At 44.0% G+C, this 20,142-nt stretch overlaps 1 protein-coding gene across 18 annotated transcripts in view; it reads right to left on the bottom strand.

Annotated features, from left to right (window-relative positions):
* Positions 1 to 20,142, bottom strand: part of AGAP1 (ArfGAP with GTPase domain, ankyrin repeat and PH domain 1) — a 313,696-nt gene that overhangs the window by 166,435 nt on the left and 127,119 nt on the right. For 17 of the 18 annotated variants that reach the window (XM_042035331.1, XM_042035324.1, XM_042035325.1 and 14 more), the window contains 2 exons: positions 6,979 to 7,106; positions 213 to 368 (listed from right to left, as the gene is read on the bottom strand). In XM_042035331.1, coding sequence (XP_041891265.1) covers positions 213 to 368; positions 6,979 to 7,106 — 284 coding nt within the window. The remainder of the gene's footprint in view (positions 1 to 212; positions 369 to 6,978; positions 7,107 to 20,142) is intronic. The other variant, XM_042035318.1, reaches the window with a different exon arrangement.

Raw genomic sequence — 20,142 nt, 5'->3', positions numbered from 1 at the left:
CTCAGCCTGTCTGCCTAGGAAAAGTGCTCCTGTTTAAGTCTCTAACAGAACCACCCAATGATAATTCCAAGATGTTCTCGTTTTTGAGTCCACAGCTCCGTGCCACCACTCCTGTGTGGGTCAGAGCAGCCCAGCTGCAGAGGGCTGAAGCTCAGGCTGACCCCACAGCACCACGCACACCACAGCAGCAGAGGGTCCCCTGGCTCACTCACCGTGAAGAGGTTGGATCGGCGCTTGGACTGTTTACGGACAGGAGTTGGTGTGTTGGCAGTGGGAGGAACATCAATCCGCAGCTCCTTCTGGCTGGTGCTTGGAGTTGATGGGACAGAGGAGGAATAATCACTTAAACTCCCTCCTCCATTACTGGTCTGCAAGGATTAAAGTGAGTTTTAAACAGTGGTACACTGCTTTCAAGAAATGACAATCCACAGCTGTATCTTATTTACTCCTGATTTACTCCATATTTACACAAAAGAGCAGCCAGGGCTCAGGGACTCAGCAGGGCTGTCCTACTGCCACTTTTCCACACATTTCTATTCCAAGCCTTTAAACATCTCCCCTGCCATTATTTTTGAACACTTAGATAGCTCTGTTTACACAGCAGGCACGTTTTCATTCTATGCAGTATAACCTTAACTGGATAGCGACAGTTTCATTTGTTTTCTAGTGTAAGAATAAGCAAAACAATGGGGAAAACCTTTCAAATCTGGATTTCTACTTCAAACCTACTAAACTACATTCTAACCTAAGAGAAAATAACCCATGCCACAGAGCTGCATAGCTGGAGCTAAGCCTAGTCTGGAGACACCAGATCACTGAGAGCTGATCAAGAAAATGAAAATAATTCAGTATTGTAAAATAGGTACTGTGGGGTTGGATAAATCCCAACATATTCCAAGAACCACAGAATCTCCTGAGCTGCAAGGGACCCACAAGGATAATTGAGTCCAGTTCCTGGCCCTGCACAGGATTTGCTGAAGCCACTGGTACAAAGATACAAAACTTTTAAGTAAGGTATGCCAATTTACTCAAGGCAGCCAAAACTGTGATGTTACATCCTAGCCCTGAAAGAAATAAAGCATTGAGCCTATAGAACAATAAATGAACAGGTGCAACAAATTCCTAAAAGCAGGAAGGTGATGAAACCAGACACAATGGAAAGGACCAAAAGGTGATTAAGAAAAAGTCTTATTTTTCCTTTAAAAGGACTTCTTACACATGACATAAATGAGTACTAAAATCATCATTAAAGGAGATGCTCTATGTGCTGATGGGGGACTGGGGCAGGACAACAGGGAAAATTCTGCCTGCTGGGGATGGAAAACTCAGCAGAGGAGCAGCAGTGGATGAAGGAACCGGGCAACAACTCCCACGTAGCTTTTGGGGCAAAAACCACATCTGGGATGCACAGAGAAGGGGGAAAGTCCATCTTTAAAGCAGTCAAGTTTCCTAGAGGAAGTGAGGAAAGTAAGAGGGCATTTCCAGAATTCCTGAGGAGAAAGATGCCCGACTGGACTTCCCCCACGCTCCTTGGGGATCAGCATCTCCAGCTGCAACCAGTCAGGATGAAAAACCAGGAGACAATCCCTTACACCCCCCAGCTGAAGTCTCTCAGTGTTCCAAGTTCTCTTCTGATTCTTGCAGCTTTTCCAAACCAGGGAGCAGAGGTGGAGGCACTGAAAGCAACAGAGGGGCTGAAGAGAGATTTCCTACAACATTCTCAAGTGCCAGAAGAAGCAGCAGCAGAACTGGGAGATGTAAACAAAAGAGATGAAATAACATAATTGAAATGATCATTTTGAGTGTCCTAATGGAGAATGGTAACACTGGAGAACAGAGCAGGACAACCTGGGAAGAAATGGCCTCAGTACCCCACATTGGCTTTCCCTGTCTCTGTGGCACCTTGTTCCCAAACCACTGGATGTGTTGGAGGTGAGAAGGGTGGCATGGAAATCCTATTTTAAACTGAAATGAACAGATTTATACCCTAAGAGCCTACTTCCCAGATGGAGAACATGAAGGATTCCCTAAAATTTTACCTTTTAAATCCTTCATCATTTTATAGCGCATTTTACACTTTTTGCAGCCGTCTCCTGGATTTCTAAGTGATTTATTTTCCGGGAGTGAGTAACTCCTGAAGAAAAACACAAACCTGTTGGATATTCTGCTCCCCAAAGACACACAAAGAGTTTCTATAATAGAAGTCCTGCAGGCAACATTTCTCTTCTTACACACCAAGCCCAGTGGATTTCCAACTTTGTAAATAAAACTCTGAGGTGATTTCAAAATAAGCCACTGGCTGGAACAATGAAAAACACAACCAGAGAAACACTCGGAAACCATATTCATAAAATCACAGACTGGTTCAGGTTGGAAGGGACCCCAAGGATCATCTAATTCCAACTCCTTGCCATGAGCAGGGACACCTTCCACTGTCCCAGGCTGCTCCAAGCCCCAATGTCCAGCCTGGCCTTGGACACTGCCAGGGATCCAGGAGCAGCCACAGCTGCTCTGAGCACCCTGTGCCAGGGCCTCAGCACCCTCCCAAGGAGGCATCTACAATGTTTGTTCTAGAAAAATATTAGATTACTTAGAAACAACCCTGTAAATCCAAAAGGATTGTGATATATGAGGCAAATGTTGCATCATTTCTCTTTTAGTTCTGGCATTCTAGAAAATCCCCAAAAAGCAGAAGGAGCAGCTAGTTAAGCAATGTAGTCTCTTCTCTAGTCAAGTGTCCAAAATATCACAACAGATTGTCATACCCCAAATGGCCCCAGTGATAAATAAGATCATTGTATCCTACTATTTAGTGCTTATCCAGAATCAGGTCTCACATACAATTAAATAATGGATGACTAAGTCAAATGCCCTTTGCTTTTGGCAGTTCAATTTACGTGTTTAGACAATCACGTCGTAGCAAAAACTGCTTGGAGGCATTGTGCAAACATAAATAGTGCATCACTACTGATTTGCAACAGGTAGTAAGGAGTGAGCTTGTGTGGTAGCCACAGCTGAGCTGCAGCTTCGTAGTGGGTGTTCAGCTCCACACCTTTCCCAGGAATAATGCAAATCTCTTTGGAGAATGACACTGCTGACCAGGAAACACAATTCTGGCACTGCTGTCCACATGGATGGACCCTGAGGGGCTGGAGCGGGGCCAGGGCAGGGAACGGAGCTGGGGAGGGGCTGGAGCCCCAGGAGCGGCTGAGGGAGCTGGGAAGGGGCTCAGCCTGGAGCAAAGGAGGCTCAGGGGGGACCTTGTGGCTCTGCACAAGTCCCTGACAGGAGGGGGCAGCCGGGGGGGAAATCGGGCTCTGCTGCCAGGGAACAGGGACAGGAGGAGAGGGAATGGCCTCAGGCTGGGCCAGGGGAGGTTTAGATTGGATATCAAGGAAAATTTCCTCACTAAAGGGTGTCTAAGGTCCCTCTGTCACAGTGGAATTCATGTAGACCACGCAGACATGGAAACATGGCGCCATTTCAATCTCCTCTCACAGCTGATTTCCAGGAAAGCCAGCTAGTGTGAAAACACACAGATTGCAAGGAATTACAGTCATTGGTAGAACAATTCTTTCCATCTTTACCTTCAAAACTGGAGTTCACCAGTAAGCTCACACTGCTGGGGATTCCTAGCTGGAATTTCCACATCATCAGTTTTTCTGGAGAGGGGCCTGGAGTCTTCCACACAGACAGCAACTACAGCTGTTCTGTTGTGCCAAGGGCTTTTCCAGCTGTTTTTACAACAGTGCAAACTCACACCCAGGCCCAGCTGCAGGTAACCACTCCGCAGGTAATGCAGCCCCCACACAGAAGGCACTGAGGACCAAAGGTGGGACCCACCCGAGCAGCCTCAGGGGTTTTGGAACCAGATGATCTCCACTTTCAGGGGCTGGGCAGAGCAAAGAGCCCTCTGGAACTGTTTTTATTGGCACTATTCTTCTGAGATAGTATCTTAAAAATGCCTTCCTGATATGTCAGGTGTGAAGGACAAGCAACTCCTCTAGCACAGGGATGGATTTAGGGAAAAGCAATGCCTATGGGGTTTTGTGAGGGAAAAGGGAACTCACGCTACTTTGAAATAAGACTTAGCATGGTCTACAAGCATATCATGCCAAGGAAAACTGTCGAGGGATGGGGGAAAGGGGGAATGAAAGGTGGGATAGACATGCAGAGCACACAGATACAGAAGTGACTGGTCTGTACTTGTAAAAAGTAAAGACTATTCCAAGATGCCCTGTGGCCAATAAGAGGCCTTCAATCCACTGAGCAACACTTCTTCTCCTCTAAACAACTCAGTCTACCTCTTGAAGTGTTCCAAAAAGCCAGACAGTGAGCTGTGACTGGAATACCTGAATACATCAGACAGAATGTAAGTGATGTCGCACCATCCCTCTTGTTGACAGAGTACACAACAGTTCTGTCCATCATGGTCGTGAATGATAATTCTTGGATTTGAGAATGAAATTCTTTCCATGCATTCTGTGCTGCCCTGAAAGCCAACAGAGGTACCTGAAGTATTTGCAAGGGTTGTTGACTCTGGGTACCAAGGGTTTTCAAGGAAAACCCTCATCTTGACTGACATACACGCTAAAAACTAAGTAGGAAAATTAAGCAGCATCTACTACAAAGACAAGTGGATTTTGTCTTTGGAATAGGAAGCTTCTTATTGTGTGGAACAGCTCTCTGGAAATACGTAACTATAGATACTCCTGAGAGCATTTTCTGGAAGAGGATCTTACTGAGGCATTTACCACCTCAGACTCCTGGACATGAGGATAGAGAAACACCCAAACACACAGACAAGTCTTTCACAGAATCCCAAAATGGTTTGGCTCGGAAGAGACCTTAAGGCTGATCTTATTCCAACTCCCTGCCATGGGCACCTTCCACTAGACCAGACTGCTCCAAGCCCTGTCCAACCTGGCAAACTGAAACCACAAAAGCCCTGGATGGTGCTAAGCCTTAGAATTCCCCCCAAGGTATGCTAAGGACTAGGATGGGTAAGGTGACACTTGATACTTCTTTTTTTCCTTTCTCTAAAGCCTAAGCTTTGGACTGCAGAGTCATCTGGAGAGTTTGCAGGAGTTCGATCCCCAGGATGATCCAACCAGAGATGGAACAATATCCGACTTGATCTGAAGTGCTGTGTGTAACCACTGCCTCTGAAGGCCTCTGCTCCTGTGGAGAATGCAAGTGGCAGGGCACTGCACCGATAACAGGTTCAATTCATGGAGGAAATCTTCAGAGAAACATCATTACGCCAAGAGAGATGTTCCAAAGGGCAAGACACCAGCCAGTCTTCCAGCCAAGATCAGAGATGGCAAATCTTGCCCCAGATCATCTTAAACTTGGAATTGCAGTTGCAAAGTTCTTTTAAGTCTGGGATAAGGATTCAGCTTCCTTCCCTTAAACAAGGTCACACTGCCTTCAAGTGTAGCACAAAGGAGATACGACATGAAACAGATTTCTGGCCTCTACTTTTAGGCATGACATCAGTCTCAGAAGAGAGACATCTTTGCCTGGTGATGCAACTGCCCTTTTAGGTAATTATGACACCTTGCAAAGGCAGTAAAGAACATTATTTCACTTTTATTGAAACAGAATCTAGGGAGCCTTATCACAAAAGCTACCCTGCCTTGATTTTCCCAAACAGTTCTTATCACTGGCAAGAAGTTTACCCGCATAGGTGATGTACTGGTCTACAATTTGGTGTTTGCTGTTGACCTTCCTCCTAGGCTTGGGTAGGAAACCAGTGAGCCCCCAGATATTTGATGCCCTTAATCAAAAGAAGCTTCATTAACAAGAAATGCCCTCAGAGAGGGCAAGTTCCAAAGTCTTATGGCCACGAACACGCTCAGAGACAGAGCGGCTGAGGAAACGCGGCCAATGTCACATGGCAAGAAAGAGGAAAACCTCTCCCATATGAGAACTTGTACTTCACCACAAGGTGCCAGGGTTCTTCTGAAGAGCAATGCACCTCACTCAGCACCTGCTTTAGAAAGGGGGGTCTGAGCTCCAGCATTCTCTTTAGGCTCATCAGCAAAAACCACAGCCACAGTCTGAGGATGTATCAGGACTCAGCTTGAAGCAGAGTAACTCATAGCAAAGAACTTTTAAGACTAAACTGGCACGTGCATCTCTAGGGTTGTAACCCAGTGGTAGAAGTTACTCCTTTCTGCCAAAAACCAGGCACTCGGTGCGGGATAGAGGTCCAGAGTTAAAACAGATCCTCACGTGCGTGGCTCAAGATTGCAAAATAACCTCAGAAGATACTGGCATATTATTGAGTTTAGAGTGAAAACCACACCAGAGTGGCTGTAGGTATTTGATATCATTCAGTTTACATCCATCCCAACTGGGGGTATGCCCAGAGATTATCGCTTGACACTAGAAAACAAAGACACTGAGGAAGGGCATCGCGAGGGAGACACAGGGGAGCGTGCAACACACACGGGTAAAACTTGTGCTAGTCAGAAAATTTTGGTATTAACCATATGTAGTGGGTTGAACCTGAGTTGATGGACACCATATGCTTCTAAAAATACCGTCAAGTGAAAATTCCAGCACTCTAACCACTGGGATACACCAGCTCAGCACAGCTGAGGGACAGTAACCATCAAAAACCCAGCAAGGGGATGTTAAACCACAGCACAGCAAACCCTGCAACTGTCATGACTGGTCTACTGAGACCTGCAGGCTGCTGGGTACCAATGAGAATGATCAAAGCAGGCTTATCAATCCAAGCAGGCTTTAAAGCCAAATTATTCTGCTTTACTATTTTGTTTCCTGAAATGAAGTCAAGCCAATCTAAAAAAACAAAAATTCAGATATTGCTTCAAATTACAGATCACTGACAGCATTAAGAAAATGGCAACTACCTCTCGAGCAGCAAAGAGAGCACTTGAAATGGCATGAAATACATCAGATGAAAAGCAGCTTATCAGTTCCTCTTTCAAGCATTTATTTTATCTGTACCTGGCTGATATGTACGGCAGAAACCTGGGCAGAACACACGGAGGAGTGGCTCGGAGAGTTGGGCAGAGATTTGCAGGGTCCAATTGAGAGCTGCTGTTTCTTCTTGGTGGAAACGATCTTCTGGGCAACTAAAGAGAAACAAAACATCCAGGCAGGTAAGGCAGAGCACACGTGGAAAGCAGGGCATGGCAGGAAAACACAGAATGAACAAGACACAAACAGAGGGTTCCACCACCAAAGCCTGCTCCAAAAGTTGACTGTGTTACACAGAAGACAAATGATGCTGGTTTTCCATGATGCTCCATGTGAGACCCCAGCTCGGTTCTCCACATGGAGGATGTGACTCCAGAACTCTCACTCCACCAGGTGAGCACCAGAGGACTCGGGGAAAAAGTTACAAAAAGCAAGAGCAGGAATTCTGTACCAAGTCCCCTCTGTGCTTACACCACCACACTAACAAAACTTATGGTAGGAAACATTTTCCATTCTTTTTTGGGATGTTCTCCTGGCAGGCAGAAGACACCCAGTCTCTGCTGCCAAGGAATAAGATAGACTGTCCTTAACTACCAGCCATCGCACCAGGGCAATCCATTTTGGAGCCCAAACCAAAGATAATTGGAATATTGGAACTGATAAAGGGTTCCCGACATAGAATGAATACCTGGATTGGTGGTGCCACACACCACATCCCAGCGCAATTATTTATGGAAAGAAGCTGTATCATGATTTCTAGTTTTAGCTTTTATTCCTTAGCAGCAGCAGCACAGCTGGAAAAATGCCTAATTTGTTTTGCAATTTATTAAGACATTTTCTTCAGCACTGAAGGAAAAGCAGCATTTATCAAATGGATACAGGGATCAGAGTCATTAACATCTCTAGACACAGCTTGGCAGACCCATAATAAAAAAAATCAAACAGAACTGATGTGAAATGCAGCAACTTGCAAATCCCTTCTACAATTTTTCAATTTAAACAAGTCAAACTATTTCAGGAATTCATCCCATCACACACTGGAGCTTGAGTTCTTGCTGCTAATTCAGCTAAAGCCTTTGGAAAGTGCTCTTTTTATATGTCACAAATACATAAAAATAAAATTTGTTGCTACCTTTTGAGTCACAAATTAAAAACTAATCAAAATTTCAGTCTTTAGAAACAGATATCTGCGTAGTGCTAATCAAAAATACCACTAACTAAATTTAGCTTCCTTGCATGCAGTTTTCTTCCTGAAGGGAAGCACCTCATGAAACTTGTGCCAAGGAGCCTGCAGTCACCTGCAAAGCCTCCACCAAAACCAGTGACAATTATTGGCATCTCCTTAAGAAGTACCCCAGAAACTTGATGGAATTAAGCCAACAGAATCCAGGCTGTCTTGTTCAGAAAACATAAAAAGATAATTACGTAAATTCCAAGATTATTTTCCCTCACTACCTTATAGCACAGGCAGGAATGGTGTAAGCATAGTTTCTTCTCAGATTAATGCAATTTTAATAACAAACTGGTCTGTGGCTTATGTTTTTCATGCAAATGAATGATGGCATAACCATGATTTAGTGAGAATACATTGTATAAAGAATAGCTCATATATATGAAGAAGCAGCTTCATTAGTTACATCCCACCTCCAATAGGCCTCTTATCATCCTGAAAGGATGGTATCAATTAATTTATCTTCCCCATGCATATTGATCATAACCTTCATCAGCTAATCATGTTTAAATTAAAGGGGAATATCGTAGCACTCTGTCATTTCAGACCCATTGGGTTATTGATCTGGAGCCTGGGAAGCCATATATTAAAATATTTTAAAACACATTAGTGAGTGAAGAGAGCAAACCAAAGGTCAGATTTTAGCATATGCACATGGATTTGTCTTCATCGTATGTGGAAAAGACCTAAATTAAGACCAAAACTGAACAAAAACCACACATGAATGAAAACTACCTTGTCTGCAAAAGCTCCTGCTCCCACACGGGAGAGATGATTAGCCAAGGAAAATATTTACCTCTTCCCTTCAATGTGAACACAGGGGTGTTGGTAGCATCACATCAACACGCACAGCACAGTCTGGGCAAGGAAGGGGAAGGAACAGGGGAAAGAAACTCAAGACAGTCTGAACTCACCGACTCAAATGCACAACCTGAACATGAGCGAAGAACCAGGCTGCTCCCAGCCCCAGTGTCCAGCCTGGCCTTGGGCACTGCCAGGGATCCAGGGGCAGCCACAGCTGCTCTGGGCACCCTGTGCCAGGGCCTCGCCACCCTCACAGGGAAGGATTTCTTCCCAATATCCCATCCATCCCTGCCCTCTGGCACTGGGAAGCCATTCCCTGTGTCCTGTTCCTCCAGCCCTTGTCCCCAGTCCCTCTCCAGCTCTCCTAGAGCCCCTCTAGGCCCTGGAGGGGGCTCTAAGCTCTCCCTGGAGCCTTCTCTTCTCCAAGTGAACAGCCCCAGCTCTCCCAGCCTGGCTCCAGAGCAGAGGGGCTCCAGTCTCAGAAACATCTCCATGGCCTCCTCTGGACTCATTCCAGCAACTCCACATCCTTCTTATGCTGGGGGGGGGGGGGTCTCAAACTGGACACAGGTAGGGTCAAAATAGACCACTCTTCACCTCAAATGTCTTAGCTGCTCACTCCATCAGAACAATGACGTTCTATAAAGAGAATTAAAAATTCAAGAAAGCAGAAATATTTCTGCCCCAAGCCTTCAGGTTCTGTCTCATTCCAAAGCTGCTTCTGAATGCAATATTGGAATTTAATACTTGCCGAAAAATATTTCTAAAACAGATGAATACTGACTTAATCTATAGCAGATATCAAAAATAATCCAGAGAGTGAGAAGCATTTCAACTATTTTTAAAAATCAATTGAATTGTCTGTACTTTTACAGATTCCATTAAGCTATCAAATTTGGGACAGATTTTATTGTAATGTATCAGTAGTATGAAAAGCTAAACAAAATTTATGTGCAAAGTCAAGACCTCTTCTGCAAATAAAGGGGGATATGCCATGGATACTTAGAACTGTAAACAAGGAGAATTGATATTTAGCAAATATTTGGTCTTGGGGGGAGACCGACACTCATTTTTTATACATTTAAATTTAATTCCACGAACCAGAATGACTGGGAGTTGTGTTTTGCTTTAAGGCATTGATAATTAAAAGCATGTGAAATTCCCGCTCCAAGTTGGGAGGGAAAGCTCTTGGCTTGAATGCCTCTTCTTCCATGCCTGACCTAGTGCACCACAACAAAATTAACCTTCCCACCCCCTGCCACTTTCATCTCAAACACTACTTTTTGTTAGTCAAAACCCACTCATTCCTCAGCATCTCCCGCTCCCTCCCTGCCTGGATGGCTCGCAGGGAGCCCTGAGCAGGAGAGCTCGGCACTCCGGCAACCTCAGAGCTGCACAGTGATGTTTCCAGGCTCCAGCTCTGCGGATCTCCGCGCAAACCACCGCATTTTCCATCTGCGCATGGAAAAAGGGACCGCACGCTCGTCTTCCCCGAGCAAAGCCCTCCCGTTCTGCTCTGGGGGCTGACGAGCAGAGGACTGAATTCCCTCATGGGAGGACGAGCAGGGCACCTCCTCTCCCCGACACCCACAGCTGTGCCTCCATAATGAACCCACTCCTCTTTGTGCTCCGTTTGGGAGCTCGTCCCCATTAGGAATGCTGTTGCCAGAGGAACTGCACTGACAGAGTTGTCTTGCCCTGGTTCAAAGGGCTGTTCACACGTCAGCTCCTCCTCAACCTCATTAGCGCAGCTCCATCCAAGGACAAGGACAAGAAAGGCAGAGTCCTGGGGGGAAAATACTTCCTAGGAGAAGTTCAAGGCACAAGGTGAGAGTCTTACCAGCTCCGCATCTTGGAAAACTGGAAACACCCTGCAGCGCCCAAGAGATGACCTGAGGCAAATCTCATCTAGGCTGAGACCTGATCTCTCCCTGCTCCTAAGATGGATCCTAGAAAACATCCAAAGGTATCAACAATCTGATCACTTTTCATTCCCAAAAGGCAGGGAACACAGATTTTCCTGTGCTCTTTGCTTCGACCAAGGAAAGCCTGGATTATTAAAAGGGAAGACTCCAAGCATACAAGATCCTTAACATCAGGTGTTATTTCTCTTCTCAGTGATCACAGTACAGGAGTGCTGCATATTTAGGAGATGCAAACTCTCTTCTCCAATTACCACTAATTTCAATCACAACTGGTTTCTCATAAAAACCTGTTCAAGAGCATTTATCTCCACTGTGTGTCCGAGTAAGCACCGGGTTCAGTTAAAACCTGCCGCTTTGTGCAGAAGATGGGAGCGCAGGAAATTTCCCTCCACTTACGGACAGAAAATGGATTTCAGTTGAAGCTGGAAGGCTCATGGCTGGGTGAAAACCAACAGCAGGGATAAACACTCGTGAATACCTGTTTTAACTACTGGGAAGGAAAAAAGAAATGCAAAACTGGGAGTTACACAGTATTTGCTTTTACCTTAAAGAATACAAGTGGAAAAGTTAAGATATACAGCAGCTTCCATTTTTACAGCAGCTGCCTTTTAGCTTAATATTCCATGTTTACAGTATGAGTTCAATAAAAGTAAATTTATTCCACAATTACATATTGCAGGAGAGGCAGTAATAACTATCAGAGCAAGCCCTAACCACAAATGCTTCCAAATGGGAAACATTAATGTAAGTAGCCACTATTAAGGCCATTGTGCCTGTTATTTTAAATTCAATCCATTTTCTAGGCTTAACAACCTTTACACTCCTCTGTTTAAAAGGAGAGCTCGGCACTGCACGTGTCAGGTGTAATAGAGAAACGAGTGCTGGACAACTGTAATGTTGGGGTTTGGAAATGGCAATTTATCCAGTTAATTCCTGGCCACACGCAGCCAGAAATGTCTTAAGTTACTCTGCCCTGAAGAAGCAGTGCCACTGCAAAGCCTCACCTGCAGAGAGGAGTTCTTGCTCTGCACTGAGCACAAACCTACTCCGTGCTCTGACAGCCTGTGGTGAAACTTGCTGGGAGAAACTTCAATTTCACTCTACAGCACGACCAGAAAACAAAAGTCAAACCGACCAAAAAAGTATAAATCTGTACTGCAAGGGACCAAAAGCATTAGGAAGTTTTACAGGACAAAGTGCTTGGTTAACAAATCTTTGCTTCTTATACCTTGACTTACAAGATATGAAAATACAGCTGCAAATCAGGCTCAGTATTAAATATCTTTAATCAATGCCAACATATATTTTTTCCTCCACAGGTAACTATAATTAACACTGCACATCACTTATTCCCAACTTCCATGCAAATCACTGCCTTCCAAGACTAGGCAAGCAAATATGCCAATAAATCCACTGGAAACAATCTGGCATCTGAAGGAATTTAAAAAATAAACCTGTGTTTTCTTCACTACTTGAACTGTGCTGCAAGTAGAAGCACGTGGCTCGAGGATTTAAGGCAAACATTGTGCCAGACACACAGGTAAAGCCTTCTGCACATGGATTTACCTCACCAGTACCTCATGGAGCTCTGCTGATCTCTCCATGAGGACAGAATCAAGTAATAAATCCTGTTACATCCCACACAGAGGTATGATTTTAAATGCAAAGGTTAAAAAACATTGAAACAAGAAAAAAAGTCAAACTGAAAAGATTCAAAGAGAACGTAGTCAAATTGATGTGCTTTGTAAAATGTCCATATAGGAAGCAACTGAGTTGTTAATTACCCTTTAAGAATAACATTCTTAAGGATAACATAATTGTATATATTTAATTCTGCGTCAAAACACAGAATCACCTTTTAATCATATCAAGACAGATTAAATAACAGAAAATGATATGATACTTAAGGATTTTACCACCTTAGCGACAAATTTCACACTCCCATTTTGAAGCAGCTCCATGGAAAGCCCATTCTGGGGCATCAAATGAGAACATTTCTGCTTTCTGAAGATTCATGCACACCCAATGAGCTCACTTAAAGGAGCACAAAAAAGGACACAAAGTGCTAGAAAGCTGCTGGTTATGCTAGTGCATCTCAGACGCATCCATCCCTCTAGAAAGAAATAAACTTATGCACATTTAGTGAATCAAATTCAACTCGTGCCTCATCTAGATGGTTCTATTAACTCAACTTGAAGAAAAAGTCACCAAAAAGCCACAATAATCAATGGTTTTCTTTTTTAAGCTGCCAAAACGAATTAAAATTGTTATCTAACAACTCAAAGTCTGAAGTCAGAGCAGCAACCACACCTTGAGATGACACAGCTACATCCAGACAGGGCACAGCTGGTCCCAAAACAAGGGCCATGATTCTTGGGATATCTAAGAAAAAAGTTATATTCACCTAACACTTGGAACAAATGGCACTTTTTCCCACATTAAATATGGGTATTATTCCTCAATATGTGAGTATTCTCCTCAGAAAAAAAACCAGAGAGACATCAGGTTTATTACAGCAACACACACAAAGTGCACAAACACATCAGTACTTCTGAAGCACAACCTATCTATGCTGCTCACCAAAATCAAGCCAGAGAATGTTCTTGTACTTTAAAGAAAAACCTCCCTCAAAACAAACCACCAAGGACCTAAATAAAATTAAATAAACCACTTCAGCCCATGAGCTCCATTGTCCAACTGAGCCACCAAAATCCACCTCTCAGGCACACAAATGCCTGTTGGAAAAAAGAGTTAAACTCTGTGTTACCAACATCACTGCTTCAGTGCAGGTGGAGTAACTCCTGCTCCCAAAACACCCTCCTCAAATCCAGCAGCAGATAGGAAGCCATCTCCTCCACCACTACAGGCTAAAATTCCTTTGGGTTTGTGGGTTTATGCACATTCAGCTGTCACAAAAGCAGTTCCCTGCCCGAGCAGAAGCATCATAGAGCATTTCACATAAATCTCCCAAAACACATAAGCCCCCCCTTTGCACTTTAATCATTTGCTAACAGTTACAATAAGATTGTATTAAAAATTTAAACTGCCCTACTTAATGCAATTTACCTTCAAAGGTCCATTTCCAGAGAATGAAGTCGAATGATATAAATGTCGAACACTTGATCAGATTTATGGCGCCCAAGAATATTTCTCTTGATACGGATCTGACGAGTGAAGGCTAATGGCTTTAGTTTTATTACTTTTTAAGCACTTAATGGGAAAATTTAGACATTTTCACAAGACTAAGCTCCAGCAAGAATGGTGCATTTACAGGATGACAGCAGAGGAGAAAGCTGCGTGCTCTCCGTGGAGATGACCGGTTAAACAGCGTTATTAAGCGAGAGATTAATGCCAAGTATTTATCCAGATAATTTGTCACACAACAGTTAGGCCTGAGTGCCTCTCAGCCAAACAGCGGAGAGCAGCACAAAGTGCTGACTCTACAGCCGAGCTTCCACGTGGAACTGGAGCCAAAATCCTAGGGCAAGACTGAAGTCACACTGAGACTGGAAAAGCAGGAGCTGAGTGATACTGCCATGGGTGCAGATCAACCAGCGCCTGCAGGGGGTTAGGGAATACACCTTGCATTCATTGAGGGATCCCACCTCTTCATCCCAACCACGTTCTCCACAAACACAAAAACTACTGCCAAAATGCTACAAAGCAGTAGTCACACTTGTCCAAAAAGAGGGGTTTTTTTCCTTTTTAATTTTTTTTTTTTCTAACTGAAGGACAGCTGGGAGTCCTCAGATTTCAATTAATGTCGAGGTACTCAGCCAATCAGTCACCAAGTGCTATAAATTCCCTCTGTTTCTCATTAGTTACACTATTGCACAGCTTAAATCTAAACATACCTTTCTGGGAGACTGTAAATTACCAGCCCTAAGACACAAGCAAGTGCATCAGCCATCAGGAGGGGCATAAATGATGGGAGTGATACAATTGTACGTGCGCTCAACTCCGGCTGATTTACTCCCCACGAGGGCTTTTTTCACACAAAAGTAGCACCAGCAGAAGTGCCACCAGCAGCACTCCATCTCCTGGAGTTTGCATATCTGACTTGAGACCAGTAATGACCTGTCTTTATTAACATTAACAAGTTTTATGCCTGAAATCCAATTTTCTATGGAAAAAAATATTTCTTCAGCATCTGCCAATAACGTTCCTTCATTAAGTGCAGATAGAGCTTGAAGAAAAACAAACCTCTGCCTTAATTTAAAATTGGTTCTGTGACTCTGAAAGCCTTTTCAAAGGTGAGACACTGCAGAAGGTGCCTGACACAGCAGGATCTTGTGCTGAAACCACAAGGAACACGCATTCACAACATTTATTAACAAAACCATTCAATTTTTAGTCATGTACCAGCTTTAGAATAATTCTTGAACTAAACGTGATAAGCCAGCACTCCAAAGAGGTTCCTGAGAGAATGCACTTGTCACAGATGACATATGTTCCAAATAGTGCTCAAAAAAATGTCTTCTATCAGAGTTACAATTTATTCAAAAATTTAATTTGAAGTTTTGGAAGTTACAGGAAACCTTCAGTCAAGGGCTATAAATCAGCAGCCAAAACAAAAATGAGGAGAAAAATTAAAGCAAACCAAACAACAGCAAACTGTGAGCAATTATCAGCAGATAATGAACTGAAGTCACACGTGGAGACTGTTAGGGAACCCATCAAGAATCATTTAGGTTGGAAAAGCCCTCTAAAATCATCACATCCAACCATCACCCCAGCACTGCCAAGGCCACCACGAACCACGTCCCCAGGTGCCACATCTAGAAGTGGAAGAGTCCCCCAGTCTCCCTAATCCCTTAACAAAACCTGTTGAGCCCCTGTGTGCAAGAGTCACATTTAATTTTCGTAACTGAGGCAGCCCATGCAGTCCCATCTATCTGCCAACTAATTTTCCTTCCTGATTTTAGCTTACTTCCTAACCAAAATGCAGGATGCATTGCTGAAACGAGTCCACGTGGACCCCAGACTGGTAACCCCTGGAAAGACCAAACTAAAGAAATATACAGGAATATACAAAGAGAAGCTATTCAAAAAGTGGCTCTATGTTCTACAGACTCATCTCTTGTACAATACAAGTGCTGGATTTGCCCTTTTCCACAAAACATTGGCCAGATCCTGCAGCAGGCAGGACCTGGCCTTGCTGCTTCTGGCTCACACACAACTCCACCAACTAAGGCAAACAAAGGGAAGTTTGATGCAGAGAACAACAGTCTGTACTAAAGACCACGCTACCCCAGGAATTGAGGCATCAATAACGTAACCATACAAACAGGACAACAAGCTTCAAGGGATACTTTTATCCTTGGCAAAGGACTTGGGATGCCCTGATGCCCACAGCTATGCTGGCCCAATACCCTGACTTGGGGCTGCCCAGCCACCAGCAGCCTCAATGACTGACAACAAATAAAGTTGCTCACAGAGGCAACTTAATGTTTGAGCCTGGCCAACAACCAACCCGACACCATCCTCTCTAAAAACGAAATGAAACGAGGAGTTTACAGATAAAATTCACTTTGCATTGACATTTGATGAAAATCACACACCGTGATCGGTGCAAACACTTTTCTTCCAGGAGGGAAGAGGCAGAAATTGCAGATTTGGTGGGCACAAGTTGCCTTGTGCAGCACCAGGGACTCACCACCTCGTCAGACCAAACCTCAATTGCAAAATTAATTATATACAATTAAACACTCTCTACTTTATAGCGAATGAGAAAGAAAAAACACATCTTATAAACTCTGCAGCAGCACTGGAAGTTTGCTGGTGTAGGAATTCCGAGGCGAATGCCACCACTGTGCCTCACTCCACACACCACCCCCAGGCATCCAGGGAGGCTTTTAAAGGCTGAATACACAATGCTAATCCCAGCGAAGCAAACAGCTCAATGGGATTTGCATATGCACACGGATTAGCTGAAAGGCAACGATTTGCAGTGCATTTCGGAAATGGCTTTTGAAGAACCAGCTATGCTAATAATCAACTTTGATGTTGAAAACGTGTTTGTTACACAACAGAGAAGGTTACAAAAGGATTATGTTTATTACACCAGTTTTAAACGTTTGATAGCTCAGACAAAAGCATCTCTTCATTATAAGGGGGCAAAGCAGGCTCTTGGCTTTAATAAATGTTCCTAAACACACCCAGAACAGAATGAAGTTACAGAAAGGGCATTTTCCCTTCCCTTTCTGTCTTCAGACAACACATCTTGTGGGCTAGCTCTTAATCTCCCATTCATCAATATTAAGCCAGCAAAGCCATTTTTTTGCTAGCAAATTTTAAGAGAAATCCACAAAGGACTGTTAAAACCAATGACCAAGGGAAGACATATTTAGGATAACTGGAAAAAAAAAAATTGAGCTTTAGACATTTCATGTTGCCCTCTGTACGTGAGGGCTTGCTGGAGAAGCTGTACAGGACACAGCATAAAGCAGGAGACGAGGGCTTTAAGATTTGCCAATAAAAAAATTAAGAAGAAAAATCAGAGAGTAAGTGACCAAACCGTAACCATAGAAGCATAACAAAAAGCATAGCAGTAAGAATGAGAGACAAAGATACGCTGGGCAAGGCAGAGCATCCCCCAAAATGCAGCAAACGAGGCACGCTTTAGACAGAACACTCAGAAATAAAACAGACACGAGGAAGCACGGGTATTGCTGCAATAAAGCCAATATAAACTGCCACTTTGTGGAGGCCATGCTCTGCTGAAGCCCTTCCTGGCCCTTGCCTAACCTTGTGGTCAGCTCCTCTACAGCATCATTTTGCAGCTGCTAAAGAATCCTCACTCTAACAGGTAGCACCAAGCAGTATTTCACTTCATTCGTTGTTAAACCCTCCCCTCTGGACACAGCCCGGGGCTGAGCCCTGCTAGCAGCTGTCAGTCTGCTGTTCAGGTCCCGTGGCTCAAAAAGAACCACAGAAATTGTCACTGCTCTTTTCAGCTTCTGCCACCAGCTCCGCCAGGAGCTGCAGCACGACAACATTTCTTTATGACTTATTTCTGTTCTGCTTTTCCTGGTATCTCTACTGAGAAGGGCAGAGATTTGAAAAATAAGGAATTTTCAAGCTTTCTCCTTTCCAGAATTTTTCACTTCTGTTTCTTTTTTTAAGGGAAAACAATTCCTACTTGCTTGCTAGACACTCCACAAATGTGTTTATAACGCTTTGTCTCTTAAGCACAACACACACAAGTCTATCAAACAGACCAATTCTGCCTCTTACTCACAGTTCTACCGTGGGAAAAAAAGCAATTTACCCCCAAACCACCAGCTTGTTTCCTGCACCAGGATTTCAATCAGAGTTTGAATTAAAGAATATTACTTTACTGGACTAATTCTGAATCATCAGTACTGAAAACCTGAATTCTTTTACATTTTGATGAGACGTATCAATGTTCCTGTTGCCATTTAATGAAGAATTTCTCTATATTGAACTTGGTCTTGCATTTATTGTACTCTCCAAAAAATTTAACAGCTGTCACCTATTGCATAAAATCAGCAGTTCTGCTCTAGGTTTTAAGTAACCTGCCTTACTGCATACACTTCAAATGAAGACTTAGAGAAAGTGCCATAAAATAACCGCTATAAAATTAAAAGTCACGCAAAAAGTTCTGCAAGAGATTATGGTTTTCTACAAGTCACCTACTGAATGACACACCACAGCTAAAATCAAAACCTCCCTGGCACTTTTACTGGCATTACATCATTCAACTCCTCTGCGCTAATGATAGTGCTTCTCAAATGCCGTACCCTGGACTACAGCTCCTCACCCCATCGTTTGATTCCAAGAATGAGGAAAAATAGATGCAGACAAGTCACTGGAAAATCGGTTTTCTTTCCTTCACACATTTGTCAATCCAGGTTGAAGAAACCTGATGGAGCAATAGCAGTCTCAAAGTCCCCAAAGCCCGCAAAGCTGGTGCGATTTCACAAAAAATTGGCAAAAAGGCGAAGTCTGTGCCCACCAAACAGCGTGGCAGTGACACCAAGCACGAGGGGAACTGCACAGAGACCTCCTAAGTCCTCAGGGACACCGGGAAAAAAATCTTGAACTGTAACGTGTAAAGCGTGAAATTCAATTAATCAGTCTGAAAACATAAATCCAAGTATTTGGATCCATTTCCAGCCCAATCCTACTGATGCCAACTGCTCCCCAGGATGAAGGCTTCTTCATACCTGTTTCACCAATTCATACAGCTCATTTCAAGCCTTTCTACGTTATACAGATGTCAGATACTGGATTATTTTTCTCCTACTAATTAACACGGGGCCCTTCCTACAACAATGTGAAGTCTGATTTATGACACCAGAACTTGCCAGCTGTGGGAATGGGGCTGAGAGATTACCTGGAAACCAGAAGAAACGTCTGCACAAACAAAAACGGCCACCAAAAAAGAAAAGAATGGTGGCATGGAATGTTTATTTCCAAACTAAACCTTGTAATTTATTAATGGCCCGTTAAGAGTTACAGGCAGGCAGGAAGGGTAAAGTAAATCTAAGGGCAAAGCATGAGCAAGGGCGAAGCTGAAGTAAGTTCAGAACAAAACACACAGAGAAACACTTCACAAGACAAGGGTGACTAGATTTGTGTATTTATATATCTTTTATTTCCAGCCGACTTTGGCGGCCGAGGCGTTTGAACGTCCCGGCGCGGGGACACAAAGCCCCGAGCGGCTCCCGGCGCCGCCGCCATCGCGGGCCCCTCACGCCGCGGCTCCGGCGCCCCCTGGCGGCCGCTCCCGCCGCGCTCCCGTTATTCCCAGGGAAACGGGGCGTGGATTAAAGATCAAAACGTCAAATTTACCTTAAAATCAACGCCTTAAAGCGAACTTAACATTGAAACGACTTTAAATGAACACGGGGGCTTAAAACGAACGCGACTCGAGCATTTGTTGCTCCAGACGAAGCCATAATATCGAGGAAAAGAAATTGACTACCTCCTGTCTGTTCCTCATTTAAAAAAAAAAAAAAAAACCAGGAAAATACAACTATCTGGACCCAACCAGCAAAAATACTGATTTCCCAGCGGTTTTGAAGCGTGGGGGGGGGGCTGCCAAAGAGTTCGCAGGCTGATCCAGCCCCAGTGTGATCAGCCTGAGCGCTCAGAGAAGCTCATCCCTGCAGACGCCCCATTCCTGGAGGTCTCAGCCCAAATCCAAGGAATTCCCAGAGCCAAAGGAACTGCTGCCTCGTTCTGCCCCGCACTGGGAATTCCCAG

The sequence above is a fragment of the Corvus kubaryi genome, unplaced genomic scaffold (assembly GCF_017639235.1).
Source record: "Corvus kubaryi isolate FWS band 111438036 unplaced genomic scaffold, C.kubaryi_AGA036_p1.0 37383, whole genome shotgun sequence".
In the NCBI taxonomy this organism is placed as follows: domain Eukaryota; kingdom Metazoa; phylum Chordata; class Aves; order Passeriformes; family Corvidae; genus Corvus; species Corvus kubaryi.
Note: the sequence above shows the minus strand (reverse complement) of the source record. Positions and strands in the feature narration are given on the sequence as shown.